The 21,265-nt window shown below is 41.4% G+C and overlaps 1 protein-coding gene across 4 annotated transcripts in view; it reads left to right on the top strand.

Moving 5' to 3' along the window:
* Positions 1-21,265, top strand: part of RELN (reelin) — a 479,555-nt gene that overhangs the window by 323,009 nt on the left and 135,281 nt on the right. For all 4 annotated transcript variants that reach the window (XM_083183017.1, XM_083183019.1, XM_083183018.1 and 1 more), the window contains exons 20-22: positions 8,477-8,713; positions 14,685-14,877; positions 20,299-20,411. In XM_083183017.1, the coding sequence (XP_083039143.1) occupies positions 8,477-8,713; positions 14,685-14,877; positions 20,299-20,411 (543 nt within the window). The remainder of the gene's footprint in view (positions 1-8,476; positions 8,714-14,684; positions 14,878-20,298; positions 20,412-21,265) is intronic.

Genomic DNA, 21,265 nt, shown 5'->3' on the forward strand with positions numbered 1-21,265 from the left:
ATAAATGATACCATTTAAAAAACTGCACCCCTCACAGTATTCAAAACAGCATTTTGGAAGTTTGTTAACCCTTTAGGTGTTTCACAGGAATTAAAACAAAGTGTAGGTGAAATTTCAAAATTTCATTTTTTTTGCAGATTTGCAATTTTAATACATTTTTCTAAGGAACACAGTACATTTACTAGAGAAATGTGACTAAAAATTGATTCCCCCAATTCTTTTGTTTTCATAAATATCCTATATGTTGTCCTAGTGTGCACGTTGACCAAACCACAGGCTTCATAATAGAAGGAGCACCTACTTGATTTTGGAGCCTCCTTTTTATGAGATTATTTTTTAGGCACCATGTAGGTTTCTAGGCACCATAAGATGCTAAAAGTTAGGAACCCCCCCACAAGTGACCCCATTTTGCAAACTACACCCCTCAGGGAATTCATCTAGGGGTATAGTGTACATTTCAAACCCCCAGGGGTTTCACCAATTTTGATACAACTGGGCAGTGAAAATGAAAAATTACATTTTTTACACAAAAATGCAGTTCTGGCTCAAAATTTTTCATTTTCAGAAGGTATGAAGGAGAAAAAGCCCCCCAAAATCTGTGCCTCAATTTCTCCCGAGTACGGCAATGCCTCACATGTGACCAAAAAATACCATTTGGGTGCATGGCAGGACTCAGAAGGGAAGGAGTGATTTTTGGATTTTGCAGCTCAGATTCTGGTGGAATTTTGGTGGGTGCTATGTCGCATTAGCAAGACCCCCCAAGCACCAATACAGTGGAACCCCCCCACAAGTGACCCCATTTTGCAAACTACACCCCTCAGGGAATTCATCTAGGGGTATAGTGTACATTTCAAACCCCCAGGGGTTTCACCAATTTTGATACAAGTGGGCAGTGAAAATGAAAAATTACATTTTTTTACACAAAAATGCAGTTCTGGCTCAAAATTTTTCATTTTCAGAAGGTATGAAGGAGAAAAAACACCCCAAAATCTGTGCCCCAATTTCTCCCGAGTACGGCAATGCCTCACATGTGACCAAAAAATACCAGTTGGGTGCATGGCAGGACTCAGAAGGGAAGGAGTGATTTTTGGATTTTGCAGCACAGATTTTGGTGGAATGAATGGTGGGTGCTATGTTGCACCAATACAGTGGAACCCCCCCACAAGTCATCCCATTTTGCAAAGTACATCCCTCAGGGAATTCATCTAGGGGTATAGTGTACATTTCAAACCCCCAGGGGTTTCACCAATTTTGATACAAATGGGCAGTGAAAATGAAAAATTACATTTTTTTACACAAAAATGCAGTTCTGGCTCAAAATTTTTCATTTTCAAAAGGTATGAAGGAGAAAAAGCACCCCAAAATCTGTGCCCCAATTTCTCCCGAGTACGGCAATGCCTCACATGTGACCAAAAAATACCAGTTGGGTGCATGGCAGGACTCAGAAGGGAAGGAGTGATTTTTGGATTTTGCAGCACAGATTTTGGTGGAATGAATGGTGGGTGCTATGTTGCACCAATACAGTGGAACCCCCCCACAAGTCACCCCATTTTGCAAAGTACACCCCTCAGGGAATTCATCTAGGGGTATAGTGTACATTTCAAACCCCCAGGGGTTTCACCAATTTTGATACAAGTGGGCAGTGAAAATGAAAAATTACATTTTTTTACACAAAAATGCAGTTCTGGCTCAAAATTTTTCATTTTCAGAAGGTATGAAGGAGAAAAAGCACCCCAAAATATGTGCCCCAATTTCTCCCGAGTATGGCAATGCCTCACATGTGACCAAAAAATACCAGTTGGGTGCATGGCAGGACTCAGAAGGGAAGGAGTGATTTTTGGATTTTGCAGCTCAGATTCTGGTGGAATTTTGGTGGGTGCTATGTCGCATTAGCAAGACCCCCCAAGCACCAATACAGTGGAACCCCCCCACAAGTGACCCCATTTTGCAAACTACACCCCTCAGGGAATTCATCTAGGGGTATAGTGTACATTTCAAACCCCCAGGGGTTTCACCAATTTTGATACAAGTGGGCAGTGAAAATGAAAAATTACATTTTTTACACAAAAATGCAGTTCTGGCTTAAAATTTTTCATTTTCAGAAGGTATGAAGGAGAAAAAGCACCCCAAAATGTGTGCCCCAATTTCTCCCGAGTACGGCAATGCCTCACATGTGACCAAAAAATACCAGTTGGGTGCATGGCAGGACTCAGAAGGGAAGGAGTGATTTTTGGATTTTGCAGCTCAGATTCTGGTGGAATTTTGGTGGGTGCTATGTCGCATTAGCAAGACCCCCCAAGCACCAATACAGTGGAACCCCCCCCACAAGTGACCCCATTTTGCAAACTACACCCCTCAGGGAATTCATCTAGGGGTATAGTGTACATTTCAAACCCCCAGGGGTTTCACCAATTTTGATACAAGTGGGCAGTGAAAATGAAAAATTACATTTTTTACACAAAAATGCAGTTCTGGCTCAAAATTTTTCATTTTCAGAAGGTATGAAGGAGAAAAAGCACCCCAAAATCTGTGCCCCAATTTCTCCCGAGTACGGCAATGCCTCACATGTGACCAAAAAATACCATTTGGGTGCATGGCAGGACTCAGAAGGGAAGGAGTGATTTTTGGATTTTGCAGCTCAGATTCTGGTGGAATTTTGGTGGGTGCTATGTCGCATTAGCAAGACCCCCCAAGCACCAATACAGTGGAACCCCCCCACAAGTGACCCCATTTTGCAAACTACACCCCTCAGGGAATTCATCTAGGGGTATAGTGTACATTTCAAACCCCCAGGGGTTTCACCAATTTTGATACAAGTGGGCAGTGAAAATGAAAAATTACATTTTTTTACACAAAAATGCAGTTCTGGCTCAAAATTTTTCATTTTCAGAAGGTATGAAGGAGAAAAAGCACCCCAAAATCTGTGCCCCAATTTCTCCTGAGTACGGCAATGCCTCACATGTGACCAAAAAATACCAGTTGGGTTCATGGCAGGACTCAGAAGGGAAGGAGTGATTTTTGGATTTTGCAGCACAGATTTTGGTGGAATGAATGGTGGGTGCTATGTTGCACCAATACAGTGGAACCCCCCCACAAGTCACCCCATTTTGCAAAGTACACCCCTCAGGCAATTCATCTAGGGGTATAGTGTACATTTCAAACCCCCAGGGGTTTCACCAATTTTGATACAAGTGGGCAGTGAAAATGAAAAATTACATTTTTTTACACAAAAATGCAGTTCTGGCTCAAAATTTTTCATTTTCAGAAGGTATGAAGGAGAAAAAGCACCCCAAAATCTGTGCCCCAATTTCTCCCGAGTACGGCAATGCCTCATGTGTGACCAAAAAGTGGCAGGACTCAGAAGGGAAGGAGTGATTTTTGGATTTTGCGGCTCAGATTCTGGTGGAATGAATGGTGGGTGCTATGTGGCATTAGCAAGACCCCCGAAGCACGGTGAAATGATGAACCTAATAATCCATAGATGTGTGGTATATTTTAAAACACTCCTTTATACATAGGCCGGGTTTGTCGGGGCAAGTGTCACACTGGAAAATAGTTTGCTTTCTTATTCCCTTTTTATAGCAAACTTTGCACCTTTTTTGTGTCCTGCCCTTTTTTCCAGTGGAGGGGATTTCATCAGGAAAATGCTGCCCTGGTACAATACGGGGGCCAGTACTAGAAGTACTGGGGCCCTCTGCCTGCTGGTTCCCAAATATTAGGCCCTTTATGACTTCCTCTTGAAAGTGCATAAATGTCCCCCTCTGGCCGGTAGAACGGAATAGCACGTAAGCGTTATACAGTGCCATCTGGATGATATACACGGCCAGCTTCTTGTACCAGATTTTTGTTTTCCGCAGGGCACTGTACGGCTTCAGTACCTGATCTGAAAGATCCACTCCGCCCATGTACCTATTGTAATCCAGGATACAATTAGGTTTTGAGGTGTGGGTACTGGTACCTCGTACAGGGACGGAGGTGGTACTGTCTCCGTGAATTGTTGTCAGTATAAGGACATCCCTCTTGTCCTTATATTTGACCAACAACATATTTTCGGTGCATATTCCCCTGCTTTCACCCCTTCTCATTACTTGGGCAATGTGCGTTTTTGGGAGGCCTCTTTGGTTCTTGCGCACAGTACCGCAAGCTGCTGTACCTCTTGAACCAAGGGCCTTAAACAGGGGGATGCTGGTGTAAAAGTTATCCACATAGAGGTGATAACCTTTATCCAGGAAGGGGTGCACTAAATCCCAGACAATTTTTCCACTAACACCTACGAGGGAGGGGGGGCATTCTGGCGGTTCAATTCTTGAGTCCTTCCCTTCATATACCCTAAACCTGTGGGTGTACCCTGAGGTGCTTTCACACAGCTTATACATTTTTATGCCATACCTTGCCCTCTTACTGGGAAGGTACTGGCGGAATTTAACCCTTCCTTTAAAATGTATAAGGGACTCGTCTATGCAAATGAATTTATCTGGGATGTACATGTCTTCAAATTTGGCACTGAAATGATCAATGACCGGCCTGACTTTGAATAGCCGGTCAAAGGTGGGATCATCTCTGGGTGGGCACTGTGCATTATCGTTGTAATGCAAAAATTTAAGGATCGTCTCAAATCGAGCCCGGGGCATGGCCATACGGTAAAATGGGGTGCTGTACAGAACATCTGTACTCCAATATTGCCTAATTTCTGGCTTTTTTACTATGCCCATATGAAACACCAGACCCCAAAACGTCATCATCTCTACTGCATCTACAGGGGTCCACCTAGCAAATGATGACGTGGGGTTTTGAGCAATAAACTGCTGGGCATATAAATTAGTTTGGTCCACCATTAAATTTATAAAATCATCAGAGAAAAATAATTTGAAAAAGTCAATTTCTCTGAGACCTGTGGAATCAAATTGGATTCCTGGCATGGCCAAAAACTCAGGAACCTGGGGCTCAAAATTGTCTGGTGGTGGGGTCCATACGAGATCAATTATTGGGGGGGGGTCTCAGCTGCTCTACGGGGACGTCTTTGAGGGGGTCCCTCATCACCAGAGGAGGAAGAGGAGCTTAAGGCGAATCCTTCAAATTCCCCGCTTGCATCACTGGCTGTGTCAGAGTCAGAAGCAAGCATGGCATATGCCTCCTCTGCTGAATACATTCTTCTGGATGACTGGGATGACATTTGGGATGACATTTGGGATGCCATTTTTATTTTTGTGTTACTGGTAGTGAAATGTTTCAACACGTGTATAGTGTAGGGGGGGGTACAAACTTTATTTCAACCCGGGGGGTATGTAGTGTGTAGTGTGTATGTAGTGCAGAAAAAAAAAATACTTTATACAAAAAAAAAAATTGAAGGGGTTAAAAAAAAAAAAATTGAAGGGGTTAAAAAAAAAAAATTGAAGGGGTTAAAAAAAAAAAGGTCCTGCGCCAAAAATTGAGCACAGATGTTGGTCAGTAACGTCTGTCACTGAACAGCGCTCAAAGGCAACAGGAATTTGATCAAAAAAAAAATAGATCAACCCTGTGCCGAAAAAGCTGATCAGTGATGTACGTCAATGATCAGCGCACAGTGGCCACAGGACACCCACAAAATCACAGTGTGTGTAAAAAAATTTTTTAAAAAAGACCCCACAAAAAAAAAAAAAGGTGATCAGTGATGCGACACTGATTACCAGTGAGGGGCAGCAGGTGCACAACCTTTGGTGCAACTGACAGTGCAACTGGCAGCAACTGACAGGTATATAAAAAAAAAAAAAAACCTCTGCACCCCCAAAAAGTTGCTGATCACCTCAGATATAGTGATCAGCACAAAAGGCGGGGGCAGCAGACACAAAATTTAGCACTCTCTATCACTCTCTGTCACTATCTCTCACTATCTCTCACTATCTCTCACTATCTATCACTATCTATCACTATCTATCACTATCTATCACTCTAGGACACTAAAAAACCTGCACCCCCAAAAAGGGGGGGTAGCAGACACAAAATATACACTCTCTATCCTTCTCTGTCACTATCTCTCTCTATCTCTCTATCTCTCACTATCTATCACTCTATGACACTGCAGCAGCAGCACTGACAGTTAAATCTCTCTATCTCTCTATCTCTCACTATCTATCACTATCTATCACTCTATGACACTGCAGCAGCAGCACTATATATATATAAAAAACCCCTGCACCCCCAAAAAGGGGGGGTAGCAGACACAAAATATAGCTCTCTCTGTCACTATCTCTCTATCTCTCTCTATCTCTCTCTATCTCTCTCTCTATCTCTCTATCACACTGCAGCAGCAGCAGGAAGTCCCAAGAAGTCAGATCCAGGAAGCGTCCAGCACGCTACAAGCAGTGATCAGGTAATCAGGTAAGGTATTTGCAAGGATCAGGTAAGTATTAGCAAGGATCAGGTCAGTATCACGGCAGATAGGCACGGTGACCGCTCTGCACGCTACTCCAGACCGGAATGGCGACTGCAGCGCAGTCACCGTTAGTTTAAATGTCGCGCCTTGGCTGTGATTGGTCCGTGGGTCCCACGGACCAATCACAGCCTTGGGGGCAGGTGGGGTGAGGGTGGGGTGAGGTGTCATCGTCACCGATGACCCCCTCATGCCCCCTGACGCCCGGCGGTGATTGACACCTGTGTTACCGAGCGTCTGATTCGCTGGTAACACAGGAAAACGCTGTGAATGGCTGTTCACACTGAACAGCCAATCACAGCGATCGCCGACAGGGGGGCGGCATCGCAGCCCCCCCTGGGCATGCAGGGACATGTCTGCTGTCAGGGACAGCAGACATCGTCCCTCTGTCACTGCGTCTCTAGACGCAGTGACAGTTTAAAGTCATGACGTACATTTATGCCATGTGTCGGGAAGTACATCCCGGCCATGACGTAAATGTACGTCAAATGTCGGGAAGGGGTTAAAGGAGTTGGTTTAATAGTCTCAGATTTAAATATTCATGGGTAAAATATTAAACATTGCTGTACTGGACATACTAAAAGCTGGGTATTAAAATTTTAGTTTTGGAAACATTGTAGACCTAGTACTGCCTCGATGATGATGATGATAATGATGACGATGATAAATACTGAGTGAATGATAAATGCAGATAAAATATATTCTGTTATATCAAGAATTAGTTTTCTCTTTGCCTTTTCATACTAATAGGTGGTCTGTGTCAACATGACTAGGGCATTGGAAAAATAGAAATATGGTAGTCATACAGATGTCAACCAGCAAGAGCTTTAGTAACCTGTCAGCCAAATTATGACTTTAGAAAAAATAATTTGTTGTTCTTTGATCACAATATAATGAAAGCAGAATAATTGACCGATTTATATCTGCTATTAGAGCGGTGTATTAAATAGCCATTTATTATGTTGTGCTATTACTTAGATTCATGTGTAGGTGAGTTCCTCTGAAAATATTTTCTATAAAACAAGCTTTCCATTAGTAGAGAGCCTTAATTGCATGTCATAATATGACTAATGATTTACATGTCACCGGCACCAGGTCCGGGCAAAAACACACCGATGAGTGATTTAGTGAATATTAAAGCAGGTGACATTGCTTCAACAATGCGGTATGGTTGCTCTACTCGCGTATAATGTAACTGCTGCAGGAGATTAGCTATTATTCTTAATTTTCTTTGCCGTTTGTCATGTGTATGTTTGGTGTCATAGCTGCCACAGCAAATCAAATGACCCCGCACATTCTGCAACACCCTAAGGAATGTGTTTAGGTCTGATTTTCATACAATGAAAGCAAATGTTTCTATCTTGTAGGAGTCCATAATCTCTTTTAGACACGTTTGTAAAATAATGGTAATTAATGTGCTCCATCCAAAGTTACTTGTACATGCAAACAGAGAGTATAGATATGCAATTATCCAGACTAATGCAATGCTATAGTGCTGATATTATTGCAAAGGAGAATATGTGTAATATACAGTACTGTATGTACTGTATCAAAATGTGTTTCTTTGTAATTTTTTGTCATTATTTGGATTGTTACATTTGTAGATACTATGAGATTTTGCGTGAAATTTAATAAGATGAGAGATTTAGAAAGTGAGAGATTTGGTAAGAAATCTCCAGGTTTTTTTTAAAGCGGCAATCATTTACACTTCAAAATCAAACTGGTTTTGCATTTCTTACCAAATTTTTAATTTTTTGAATCTATGAAATCCCCCCCCCCCCCCACAGTGTTAATAGTGGTTTATAAATACAATTGCAGTTGAGGGGGACCTTACTTGCCATGTTTCTAATTGAGTTCTTTTGCTATTGGGCAGTTCATAAGACCCTTACTAATATGGTGTGAGGCACACAAATTACTAGTTATGTTCCTGATAGGAACTCTTATTATACATGTTAACTTTCCTGTTGTGCTAGGCATAATTAGGCACATGCACTATCAGGTATTCAAATATTTTGGGTTGATGTGTAGTAGTTTAATATTCTCATAACAGATTGCTTTTTCTTTCAGAATAATTTCTGTGGCGCTCCCTGAGGATGCCAAGCAGTTTGGAATTCAGTTTCGGTGGTGGCAACCATACCATTCTGGACAAGGAGAAGATGTATGGGCCATTGATGAGATTATCATGACATCTGTACTCTTCAACAGCATCAGTCTGGACTTCACAAATCTAGTGGATGTCACCCAGTCTCTTGGCTTTTACTTAGGAAATGTACAGCCATATTGTGGACATGATTGGACTCTATGGTGAGAATTGTATTTAATAGATTGTTGATGAAAACCAAAAATCCCTGTCTATTACTGACTGTGCCTTTGCCACCCATTCCTGTCTATTACTGACTGTGCCTTTTCCACACATACTCTTCACAAAATATCTTTAAAGCCAACTACATACCTATGGCCACCAGATTAACAGTATAAGCACAGAAAGCTATTTCAAGCCATATACTCAACATGTAGATAATGGTTTCCATGAGAAACCATTATAATAGTTAAAAGAATGGTAAAATTGAATAAATGAGAGATACTATATGAATACTTCCTGAGTTAATAAAGACACTAACATTCTATAATGCTTTAAGGTATTTTATGAAAATGCTGCACAGATTCAGTTGCCGGATATCTACCCACTTACTGTATAAGGCCATATTTTTTATACCCTATATCTATCCCATGATACTTTCTCTGAAAGTATTTCCCTTATCTCTGTAATCATACTTAATGTACACTATTCTTACCCAGTACACATATCCAGTGACTCACCTGCCATCTCTGGAGGAACTGCAATAGGCCTTGTACTATCTTGGCTGCACAAATGCCACACAAAATTCTGCCGTAAAATTTCTCTCACACAAAGTGGCTAAATTGTTTGGAGACACAGAGAAATCAAAATAATTCAGGAGATCATTTGACTCCAGCTGTGCAATGATGCTACAATCTCAAATCATATATTTTAGCACCCTGGGAGATCTGCTGCCGCTCTGATATGTGAGCTTATTAGGTATATATATATATATATATATATATATATATATATATATATATATATATATATATATATATATACAGTATATATATATATATACAGTATATATATATATATACATATATACCAATGGGGGAGCAAGCAGCACTCCAAGCGACTTGTAAAAAGAGACACCTCAGGCAGACATTGTGAGACAACGTTTCATTGCCCTTTATTAGGCAGTTTCTTCAGGTCATAGCTATGACAAAGGGCATCTCCTATTGGTTGGAGTCCTTTGCACTCCAAACTTCCAATATGGGCGCGCTTTCCACCGGGCCACCGGTGCATTCCACCGGGTTCAAATATTGGTATACAATAATTTTTACAGTATAGCTGTAGCAGGCAGATGTTAGTTGTATGGCACCCGGCTGATATTAGGTGCCTCACTTTATTTAGCGCATCTGTGACATTTATTTAGGCGCATGTATAAATGACTGTATACCACCATTTGGACCTCGTGGAACGCACCGGAGGCCCGGTGGAACACATGGCCATATTATGAACCAGCCGGGCATCCATACATTGATACACAGCTAAGTAGTGTTCAATCAACAGTGAGTGCTTTATAAGGGAGACAGGGTCAGTGTATCCTGACTCTTTAGCTATGTGGACGTCAACTGTTGCTGTGTCTTGAGAAATGCCACCTAGTGGCCGAAACGTAGACCTACATGTGCTTTAATTGGTAATGTACCACTAATAAAAATTGGAGGTTGAGCACAGCACTGTGCAGGAAGGCTGGTGGTGGCGGTGGCAGAATTGAAAAAACACTGGGTGGCCCCCTGATTGGCTGAGAGTGAGGTGGCTAATTGGCTGAGAGAGCCCAGTGTTTTAAATTGTTCTTTCAAATTCTGTCTCTCCCGCTTAGCCCCGCCACCACCAGCGCTCCATCACAACACTGTGCTCGCCCATCCCCAGCCCTCTACCAGTGCCTAATGTGGCATTGCAGATGGCATGCAACATTGGGTGCTGGAAAAAAAACACACTTGGGCGCCACAATGCGATCAGATGCGATGGGACAACGCATTGTGATGCTGCATCGCATCCGATCGCATCCGATTGCATGTGTCTATGGGCACCATCAACAAGTGTATCACCTCCCATGCAACCCACTCCGTAACCAGCATTCCAAGACTATTTAAGATCACCCTGGGATGCTGACCCTGCCGCCCACCCCGTGTTGTTTAGGGAACATAAAAAAAAACATAAACATACAATACATACAAATAGAGACCGATTGGGTGCACATATAAACAAGACCTTATTGATACAGCAGACAGCCTATAATAAAGGATGGAACCTCCACTAATATCAATCATGTTTGAAGTGTATAGAATATATAGAGACAAATTATTAATTTCATTGAGGCCAAATGGGTGTACCTCTCTCTCACTCTCTTTCAAGAGAGAGAGAGAGAGATGTATATGATTTCACTCCATTATATCTTGTTCCATAAATGTCAACATTGTAGTGTCAACATTGTGATTGTCGACATTTGGAATGTTCTGGAGTGTATTTGATCATGAACATGAGCATTTTTGTGTAGGCCACATCTCCAATCAAACCCAAATTCTCCAAATAAAGGGCATTCAAAGCATTGTCCAGTATTTTCTGGCTCTTACATGTCCATCTTGACTTATATTACCAGTCTTTTCGAAGGGAAAAACAAATGACTACCAGTGTAGGTGGTTTTATGCTTTATCCAAGCAGTAATTTGTTTGTCTTGTGATTGATCCCAAAGGTTACTGAGTGCTTTTTGTGTGGTGGGCATGTGGTTAATATGGCAAATAATTCATTTGTCACCAAGAGGTTGAGAATAGGCAGATTTACAGTTAGTTTGTGTCATGACCACACAAGAAGTACACATTAGAGAATGTGAGCAATAGGCCATTTCGAAATAAAAACATATGGATATGTGTGTTCCAAACTTTTGTTCCTATTATGAATCCTTTGTTAATTGATTATAAAGTTTTGACTGTGCTGAATAAACATTCAAGACCATTCACAAATTTAATTGTTATGCATCTTGATTTGTAGGAAGCATAATCAGAACTACTGCAGCACACCTTAGGAAGCCAAAATAATAGTCATATACCCATGGGCATCTAGAGCAGCAGCAGAGCCGTTTTATCGCCCAGCACATTACGGCAATCTGATTCCACTTTGTGATCATCTTTCTATCTGAAGGGGGTCGGCTGTGCACACTGCAGAGAAGAATGTGCTCTAGCAGTGATAATGAGGCTATAGAAGCAGCATTATCCACTTTAAACAAGGACACGGGAAGTCCTCACAGCTCGTTAAAGTGAATCAACATGGCTCGCCTCACACTGCTTGCATTTCCTTAATCAAAGAATCGAAATCTCAAACCCCTTCAATTTATTGTGCTTTATTTCATTATCTTACTCCACTGTATTTCTTTGTATGTTTTAATCTTGAAAGAAGCTTTTCTCATCTCCAGAGATTCTCAAATAGATGTAAAACCACATCAGCAGTAATATATATGTATATGATTCTCTCCAAGAACATTATATTGCATTTACCTTTCCTCTGTATATTTGAAAGATGGAAAACATGCCCATTTTTGACCTTGCTCTTCTCACGGGAATGTTCCAAGGTCACTCTAGGTCTGCATCAGTGTGCTGGTAGCTTTAATCTTACATACTCTCCCCAGCTGCATGTCCATTTGCTACTCCGTTATTTACTTCTGGCTTTTAGGCAGAAATAGATTTATGTGCCTGAAAAATTTATTCTCACTAGGGAACCATGACAATTGCTTTTTCATTACAATGACTAACACTGCTAGTCTATAAATCACTATACATCATGTCATCTTTAAGTGCATCATTTACTCTACATTTGGGATAATTATCAATTGGTCTTGATACAAGTGTTACTTCCATAGTGTAAGTTGATGCTTAATGTAATGTTACATCAATGTAATAGGTAGTGGTGTAGCCAGGTACCACGGTGCCTGGAGCAAGGGCATGTTTCGTGCCCCCCCCATTTGTAGTAGGCGGGGCTCTTGCACTTCAAAAAGGGGGTGTGGCCTAACATATAGTGCATCTGACACCTATAAATGTATACAGCTCACCCAAAGGCCCTTGTTAGTATAGCGCCTCAATCAGCAGTTTACGCCTCAATCAGCAGCTGCCCGTACCCGCATCACAGGTGAATTTCCATGGGAATGCTTAGCGTTTTCATCGGAACGCCCATAAAATGCTGGGCGTTCCCATGGGCACGATCATGGCCCACCGCCCTACACTGCTGTGTGCGAGCGACCGGCGAATAACTAATTTGTTGCGGCTGCACATGCACATATTTGACTCTGACATGGGCGACATCTGACATGGGCGAGTTCGGGGCAGGTGCTGATGCCATGTGATATTAGATGCCCGCTCCTTACAGGCTTTAACACGCCTGCATCTGCATTCGTACAGTGGGTCTGCACATGCGTATTTTCACCGATATGCATGCGTATACCCACAACATCGGTCCCCAACGCAAATTCTGGAAGGACTGAGCAGGTCTTAATGGCCCACAGGGTAACGGGTGAGGCAAAGAGTGATGAGGAGATACAGAGGGTTACAGGGAGGGCCACACAGAGTGATAGGTAGAAGCAGAAGTTGATGAAGAGCAGATTATAAGAAGAAGCAGGCTGACAAACATAAATACATTTACTAACCTGCTACACCAAGCATGTGGATAGCAGCTTCTTGGGATTCCGCACCATCAAGATTTCCTCTTCCATGCTGGCAGGGGAGGAACTTAAAGGAGGGGAGAGAGCAGTCCCTTCACTTCTCTCTCCCCCTACAGTACATTTGGTCCTGGACTGCAGCACTGCCGCTGCTCTGCGCACACGGATAGCAGCGGCAGCAATACTGACGGCGAGTATTGCAGCGGCATGTAAATGAGTCAGTGGGACTCAATGAAATGCTCTTGGCACTGTACCTGCGTGCGCTGGATGCATCAACACCGACACTGACAGTCGGATCGTGGCCAGATCACCCACTAGACCACCAGGGCTCTGGTGGTCATGCTCCGATGACTCCACCCTCCCTACGCCCCTGGTAATAGGGTGTGGGAATCAGAAATTGAGAGATTTTGGGAGAGTTTTCCATTTTTTTTTTAAAGCAGCAATCATTTACACTGAAAAAAACTGGTTGATTTCGCCATGTAATTGATTGCTGCATTAAAAAAAAATGGGAAAGCTGTTCCCAAATCTCTTACTTTCTGAATCTCGCACCCTATTACATTTGGCCGATAGAGGTTTAATAATGATTCACAAAGGTTTGAATAAATTTGGGATTTTCAAATTGATAGACAATGGACAGAACCTTCCTTATATCAGCCCATACAGAAGAAAAGCAGAATTGTCTCATTCAAAAAGGCAAGAAATAGGTTTGAATACTAAATGTGAGTTTAGGTGTCAGTAATAGGAGGAATCATTTTCTTCGTTTAAAAGTGGTATCTTTACCATTTTATTTGTGCGTCTTTTAGGATTGTCATGCTCAGGGGCATATTTCTTCTAAATTATGAAAAGCTCCAAAGATTAAGAATTCTTACTTATTTTTGCATTTCGTGGCATTAAAGACTTTTTAGCCACTTAAATGTATTGACAGAAATTAAGGACAAACAAAAAACAAGCTTATACCGAAATCTGATCATTGCATCTGAAGATCAATGATAATTAAACCTTTCCATTAATGTTTTCATTTAGTATATGCAATTTTATGTAGAACACATCATCCCTCAGCTGTTCTGTATGTGTCATTGCTTACATACATTCATTGTGATGTGCAAAAACATTGTCAGCAGACTAACGCCTGTGAGATAAATGAATATCTAAACATACCGCAGGCTGCACTTTTCTTATTAGTTTTTAAACTTGTCATCTGGGTTCCTCTTACTATAATGCAACATTTTAAAACTGAATCTTTCAAAAGTATCAGGTTAAACATAGGATATCTAAAATAAAATGCTTTTCCATTTTGTGATACAATAATCCCTGTCAATAGCAACACCATTTTGTTGTGGCCACATAAGCAGATAGCTATTTCTTTATAAATTATATTATAAAATAATGTTATAAACGGAAACTTTTTAAGTAAATAAATGTAAATTTATATAGTGTTGTATTATTATTATTATTATTATTATTATTATTATTATTATTATTATTATTATTATGATTTACAGTTTCACAGGAGATTCAAAGCAAGCCACCAGCACACGTTATGTGGAGACCCAATCTATGCAGATCGGAGCATCTTATATGATACAATTTAATTTAGTTATGGGATGTGGTGAGAGGTTCACTCCACATATGGACAATCAAGTGAAGTTGGAGTACTCAACTAACCATGGTCTCACATGGCACTTAGTGCAAGAGGTAAGGCCCAAGAAAACTGAACTATGCCTCAGAAAACTCAATTTTAAATGCAACCTGATATGTACTACAGTATATGTTTTTGTAAGGTTAATCCATTACAGGTTATGCCAGGCAGAGTCCCTATGTGTTGGGGTCATTTGGTCTACAGCATGATGGTCGACAGTCATTAGGGCGACACCATTAGGTCGACATGGGAAAAGGTCGACGTGGGTCTAGGTTGGCAATGAAAAACCCCAAGTCGACCTTTTGACTGTCGACCTAGACACTGTCGAACTAATGACCTGTCGAACTAATGACCTTTCGACCTAGAACCAGTTCGACCTTTTCCCATGGCGACCTAGACCCATGTCGACCTAATGATGTCGACCTAATGACTGTCGACCATAATGCTGTAGACCAAATGACCGCATCCCATCCCTATTACACTAGGTAAAGCCCCTGTTACACCAGCAGAGTCCCTGTTATAAGCAGAGCCCCTGTTATAAATGCAGAACCACCTTTATGCCAGGCAAAGCCCACTTTATACCAGGTAGAGCCCCATAATGCCAGGCAGAGCCTCCATTACATGTTACACCAGGAAGAGCCCTTGTTACACATTATACCTGGCAGGGTCCCCATTACACTTTACACCAGACAGAGCCCCCATTACATGTTATACCATTACATCAGGCAGAGCCCCTGTTACATGTTATATGAGACAGATGCTCTAGTACACCAGGCAGAGTCCCTATTAAACATTACACCAGGCAGAACTCCCATTATTCTAGGCAGTGCCCCTGTTACACATTACACCATATAGAGCCCCCATTACATGATATGCCAGACCGAGTTCCTTTTACATCAGGAATGGTCCCTATTATGCCAGGCAGAGCCCCCATTACATGTTACGCAAGGCAGAGCCCCTATTACCATTACACCAAGCAGAGCCCGTTATGCATTATAGCTTCAGAACCCCCTCAGTCAGAGCCCGTTACACGTTATGCCAGGCAGAGACCCCATTACATGTTACGATAAACAGAGCCTTTGTTATTCCAGACAGAGCACCCATTAAGCAAATCAGAGCACCCATTACATGTTACACCATCCAGAGAAGGACAGGAGAAGAGTGGGGGAGACACAGAGGGCGGGAGAAGGGGGAGTGGCTATTACCTGTCACCAGCAGATGCACCCCCTAATTCCTGCATGAACTGTGGCACTTTGAGACCCACCCTTGCTATATCATCCATGTAGCTGCTGCCCCGGGCCACAGGCCTCCCATTCCTCCTTGTAGTTTGTTGATGAGCTGTGCTACATGCAAGATCTTCTTCTTACTGCATCTAACAGTGGCTGCAGCTGTAAATCAAAACTCACCTGCAATCAGGGTGCCGGAAACCCTAGCATTGGCACCGTCCTAATGGAAGTGGGGGTAGGTGGCATGGGAAATTAGTACCACCACCTCTCCATGGCCACTTTAAGCAATAGCACTATCTTAATTTAAATGTTAATAATCCACAGAAGATGTAATATATTCTAGTCTCCTTTCATAAAGGTAATCGTTTAGCATTGTCAAGTTTTTAAAACATAGTAATATAGAACTTACAAGAAAATAGAAACAGACTCAGTTTTTCTTGGCTTGTTTCCTTACTTTACGCCTCACTTTACATCCTCACACAGATTACCTTTGTTTTAACATGTTTTTAGACAAACAGTACATTTATTATAAAAAGAAGTTTCAAAATATTAGCTATGTCTCTTACAGAGCGTACAGAAACCATGGTCAAGGGCTTTATCAAGGGAACATTTAATTTTAAATAAAGTGCAGAACTGATTGAAGCAGTCTTCAGAATTCCTAATACCCCCAATTTGCATTCAGTGTTCAGTTGACTCGGTACATCAAAAGTTGTAATCCGTTCAAACATATCAAGAAGATATGTAAATGTGTGTTTTATGTTATTGTATGATTCATTCAGTGAACTTACTGGAAGACCTCTGATTATCTTGTAAAAACAGTTGCACTGAGGCTTTTTAGAGGTAGGGTCTCCTGACACAGGAAAAGAATACAGTTTGTTTGCTCCCATTGTGCTGTGTTATCTCAAATTGGTCCTGATGACTGAGTGCTAAGCAGAAAGCATGCCACTTAATTACTTTTGCCACACCACCAGGTGTTTTGTCGATAAAAGGATAATAATGAACCTAAATTACTTTTTGGGAACAATTTGATCAGCAAACAAAAAATTTCAGCAAGAGCGGTTTTGATGTTGCTTACATCTTAATAATGGTTCACACTCATTAAGCGACATATAATTATTGAAAATATTTGGATGGCAGCATTACGAGCTAAGAGCTGTGTTTATTCTCTTTGTGGCAAGCACTGCCCTTGAAATACAGTCCCCTGTGAATCCTAGTGGTAAGAAATGATGCATATAATTTGACATGATCAGAAAGAAACTGCTCAATTGTTCAGTGTCCTCATAGACCACGGCTATAACAAGCATCAGGAGCTTGAAAAAAAGTAATAAAAAATGCAGGTTTGTCTCTTTTAGAATTATTTACTATAGAAGTGAGTAACATACCAGGTTGAAAGACAGATTTAACTTGTTATTCCATAAAAATAAGGCCATTCTACATGGCACCAAAGCACCCAATGCTCTCAGACATAAATCACCTAAATGAAACACTGTGCAGCTATGCTGCTTTTCTACATTGTACAGCTGATTGCCATTATATTTCATTATATACAGTATTTCTCCATTTAACATACTGTAGCAAATACACCCTCAGAAACATTAAGCATCTTTGTTGTAATACATGAATTTCTATATACGTTATCAACATGACTAAAAGGAGACAGAACCTGTATCTAGGATTGGTTTTGAAATCCCGGCGGTCGGAATCCCCTTGGTCAAAATCCCTACACCGGAATTCCGACCGCCAAAATCCCAACAAGGGGGAGCATTGATTTCCCCCCTCCCCCCCTTACGGGATTGCCGCGCTCGCCACGCAGCGGGCCCGGTGCCTCGCTATGCCCGGCACACTAATTTATTCTCCCTCTTTGGGTGTTGTGGACACCCACAGAGGGACAAAGTACCGGGATTTCGGCGGTCGGGATTTCGGCGGTCGGGATTTCGGCGTTTGGGATTCTGGCGTCGGGATTTCAACCTCCGGGATTCCGACCGCCGGGATTTCAACTGCATCCCCTGTATCTGACCTGAATAATAAGCATGACAAATAAGTGATGTATTTGCAATCAGCGTGTCCTATCAGGGCATGGGGGCACAAGACTAATGCTTATAACCCGTATAATTTGACCATTGCTCGGGTTCCCAAAAACATCTGAATATATATATATATAGAAAAGAGAATAGGGGTGCGCTAAATGTACCACTTTGTGGCTAAACATACAATAAATAAACAGTAATTGTCATAAAAACAGATAAACGTTTATTGATGGTTCATCCAGTAGTAAAAAGATTTCATATGTTCGGGTTTTTTTCCAGAAATATGCCACATAAATTGTAGATCCGCGGCCCAACGCGTTTCGTCCCTTAGGACTTCATCAGGGGCAAATGTATCAATCAATAATGGTAATACCGTACCTTTATTGATAGCAGGGTACTATAGAGGTGCTGCTCCTTTCAGTGCATTATTGGGGCCACCATCCTTTCTCTCTCTCTCTCTCTCTCTCTCTCTATATATATATATATATATATATATATATATATTTGAAACACAATAACCTAAAACATGCTAGTATTATCAATGTTTTATCTGACTGCCTTATCCACTCTGACACTCCGTTAATAATAGACAAATAAAAACGTATACAACAAAAGTGGATTGGCGCATCTAAATGGGATTGGTACAAAATCCCGGTGGTCAAAATCCAGATGATGATGGAATCCCAACCGCCTAAATCCCGACAAGGGGGGGGACGTGGATCGCCCCCCTTTGTGGGGTCGCTGCGCTCACCACACTAATTTATTCTCCCTCCATAGGTGTCGTGGACACCCATAGAGGGAGAAAGTGTCAGGATTTCGGCGGTCGTGATTCTGGCGTCGGGATTTTGACCGCCAGGATTCCGACCGCTGGAATTCTAACTGCATCCCATCTAAATATAGCAGAAATCTGTAGGGGTATAGGTGATACACCTGCAATACTTTATAATTCCTTTATCCAATTGTCCAAACAAATTTATTTAAAAGTCTTTCTTTCATAAAAGAAAGACTAGGACTTCAGTCAGAGTTGGATGCCAGCATTGTAACATGGCTTTACTGGGCCCTGTGCCGGTCACCCGCTGAATGCATTTTGTTATCACATGTGGGCACTATTTGAAATATACACATTACAGGCACCATACAAGCCAGATGAGGGGCCCATGGACACATCCCCTAGTTATGGGTCTGATTTACACAGCTGCGTCTGCATCTGTGTTCCTTTGTGATTTTATGCAAATGCCACAAAGCATTTCCCTGGTGGATAGCCAAATTCCCACTGTAATCCCACCTACTGCATATTCAGATGCCATCACTGTTCACAGTGGCGTAACTATACATTTTTTGCCCCCTGCAACCATATATTAATTATAATTTTTATTGACATGCACCTTGCCAGATGTTTCAGGCTTGTTGCCAGGGATTTCATGCTCATCTGCGGCATCATTGTTCCCAGCACTTCCGGGTAACTCTGTACTCAATGTGTTTCCCTGACAGTCTTCCTAGGCAGTGGCCATTTTGGGATGGATATTGTGGTCTGGCCAACAGCCAGACAACAAGAAATCTGGATAACACAGGTGCCAGCGCCCCCAAAAGGCGGGGACTGTTGCTGACTTTTTGCACCATTATAACTTCCACCACCTCTATTGTTGCTACAGATTTCTGAGTATGGCCTTCAAAAGTAACTGCTGAGAGTCTATGTAGCCAGAGACTTCAGCAACGCACCTATTACACCAAGCATGCCCATAAGGCAGAGCATCTTCGTGCATCTGTTTAGTAGGAATGCCTAGGACTTTTACAAAAAATTTGTGATACCATGTGCCTCAATTGCAACAGCACCTTTCCGCTTGTACTTCGTGTGACACATGTAGGCATCTATAGGTATTTTCATGCACACGAAGTAGCAAAACCTTACTTATATCTATGAACATCAGCATTACATGCAGCTCTGACTCAGGCCCTTAGTGTTAAAATGATTTCTATTATTACCCACATTTGCTATGGAGTGTAGTCCAGACTCACGGTTCTTTAGCAAGCAATATTCCAGTTAGTTGATTATTACAGGTAATTTTTTTTTCTGTTAAAGGAGTTCCTGCATTTGGCAAACATGCTGCTGTGTGAGTCCCAGTCCTCCATTATAATAAGAAGCTTATTACTTATTAATATATTGTTGTCATATTCTTTATTAATGCATCTTAATAATGTACACTTAAAATGTTGTGTTTGTTAGGAATGTCTACCAAGTATGCCTAGCTGTCAGGAATTCACCTCAGCAAGCATCTATCACTCAAGTGAGTTCACTCACTGGCGAAGGATAACATTACCACTGCCACAGAAGACCTGGTAAGACAATGACCATAAACATTATTTACTAGTTGCACATTTTCTATCCACGTGCTCCTTTCCTTTGATTTACCTCCTGCTCTTTTATTTTTCGCCTCCTTGCCCCAATCTATTTTGTCTCGGGCACCTTGCTATACACTTATAAAGTATAGTGCATTCTACAGACAATTCACTTATGTTTCATTTACCACCTCTTTCATAAAAGCATTTTGCAGCTTTTGTGCCCCTCCTACCCCCTTGCTTACCGTGCTCTATCAATGAATTCCTCTGGTGTCTTTCTTCCCTACCGCTGACCTAAATTAATTTTCTTAAGATTACGACTCAATAATTGTCTGCTGCTTCCCGTCAGTTCTACTACCTTACCCCAACTTAATGGAATACACTGCTGGATAGCTTTTACGTGCTTCATAGCACTCGGGGCAATTAATTCCACTATAGAGCATTTCATAAAAATAGAAATATATACAGTAATTCCTTATTCAAATAATACAACATCTGTAATAAAGATAATATGTTCCTAAGAAATGTTTATTTTTTATCATTGTGAATACAATTTATGGAGCATGGAATGCTCATTTAGAAATGTAGAGAATCCGAAGTGATTTAATAGTCTCTGAACTATATTTTAACTAGTTAATGCCAGAAACCTTCAGCCTACACATGATAGTTCACACGCTTAACTCATTTGAAAGTAAAATGAAGAATGAAAGCAAACACCTCCAGGTGCACACATTCCCCAGGTAAAAGTGAAGTGGGTACTGGTAGCTGACAGATGGTGCAGTCACAATTTGTAAACGTGTCTCTAAAATGATGTTGACAAGTTACCTAAATCAGAATTAAACTAATGGAATATT

This window comes from Crinia signifera, chromosome 4 (assembly GCF_055691185.1).
Source record: "Crinia signifera chromosome 4, ASM5569118v1, whole genome shotgun sequence".
In the NCBI taxonomy this organism is placed as follows: domain Eukaryota; kingdom Metazoa; phylum Chordata; class Amphibia; order Anura; family Myobatrachidae; genus Crinia; species Crinia signifera.